This window comes from Monoraphidium neglectum (genome assembly GCF_000611645.1).
Source record: "Monoraphidium neglectum strain SAG 48.87 unplaced genomic scaffold scaffold02985, whole genome shotgun sequence".
In the NCBI taxonomy this organism is placed as follows: domain Eukaryota; kingdom Viridiplantae; phylum Chlorophyta; class Chlorophyceae; order Sphaeropleales; family Selenastraceae; genus Monoraphidium; species Monoraphidium neglectum.
In genome coordinates, this window is record NW_014010643.1 from 7,921 (window position 1) to 8,778 (window position 858).

Sequence of the window (858 nt, forward strand, 5' to 3'; positions counted from 1 at the left end):
CCGCCACTGGTAGAGGCGGTCGCGGAGTCGATGCGGCGCATGGCCCGCGCGTTTGATCGGGAGTGGCGCGCGCTCCTTGCCGGCGCGGCGTCTGGGGGCATGTGGGCGCGCGACCTGCGGCCCCTGAGGCGGCTGGCGGGTGACATTGAGGAGGAGGCCGCCGCGTGGCGCCGCCTCGTGTCGTCGCGCCAGCGCCGGCTCGCGCGGCGCCTCCGCCGCTGGCGGCGCGGCTACGGCGGCGGCCGCGCGGCCGCGCGCGATGACGAGGAGGCGGCGGCGCTGCCAGAGGCGGCCGCGGCGCTGCATGAGCTCCGCGCACGCACGGCCGCGGTTGGGGCGGAGCTCTCCGCCACTGCGCGCCGCCTGCGCGACGCGGGCGGCGCCGCGCCGGCGGTGGGGTCGGCGGGGTGGCTGCCGGCCGTGGGGCCGCTGCTCGACGCGCTGGCGTCGTTCGCCGCGCGCTCGCGCGACCTGCAGCACCGCGCCGAGCGCGCCGCGGGCCTTCTGCCACCGCCGCCGCCTCCACCGCCAGCGCCGCTGCCCCCTCAGCCGCCGCCGCAGCCGGCCGCGTCGCCGCGGGCGGGCGGCGGCGGGATGCCCGGCGGCGTGGGGCGGCTGCTGGTGGACCTCCCTGGTGGCGGGCCATCCGTGACCAGCCCTCGCTCCCTGTCAATGCCCGCCAGCACTCTGTCTGCTCAACTTCCGGACCGCCCGGCCGGGATCCTGCGACAGCCCAGCGTGAAGGCCGCCGCCGCCGCCGCGCTCTCGGGGCTCGCGGCGGCGCCGGAAAGCGGCGCCGCCGGCCGCGTGCACGCGCGGCTTGACAGCCTCACCCAGAGGGCCTCGGTGCTGTCCGAC

The 858-nt window shown here is 80.3% G+C and overlaps 1 protein-coding gene across 1 annotated transcript; it reads left to right on the forward strand.

Annotated features, from left to right (window-relative positions):
- Positions 1-30: 30 nt before the first annotated feature.
- On the forward strand, positions 31-846 carry MNEG_11956 (hypothetical protein; the record flags this gene model as incomplete). The annotated part of the gene is made up of 1 exon (XM_014039574.1): positions 31-846. A coding segment is annotated over one exon (816 nt), but the record flags the coding sequence as incomplete, so codon positions are not given.
- Between the last annotated feature and the right edge of the window lie 12 nt (positions 847-858).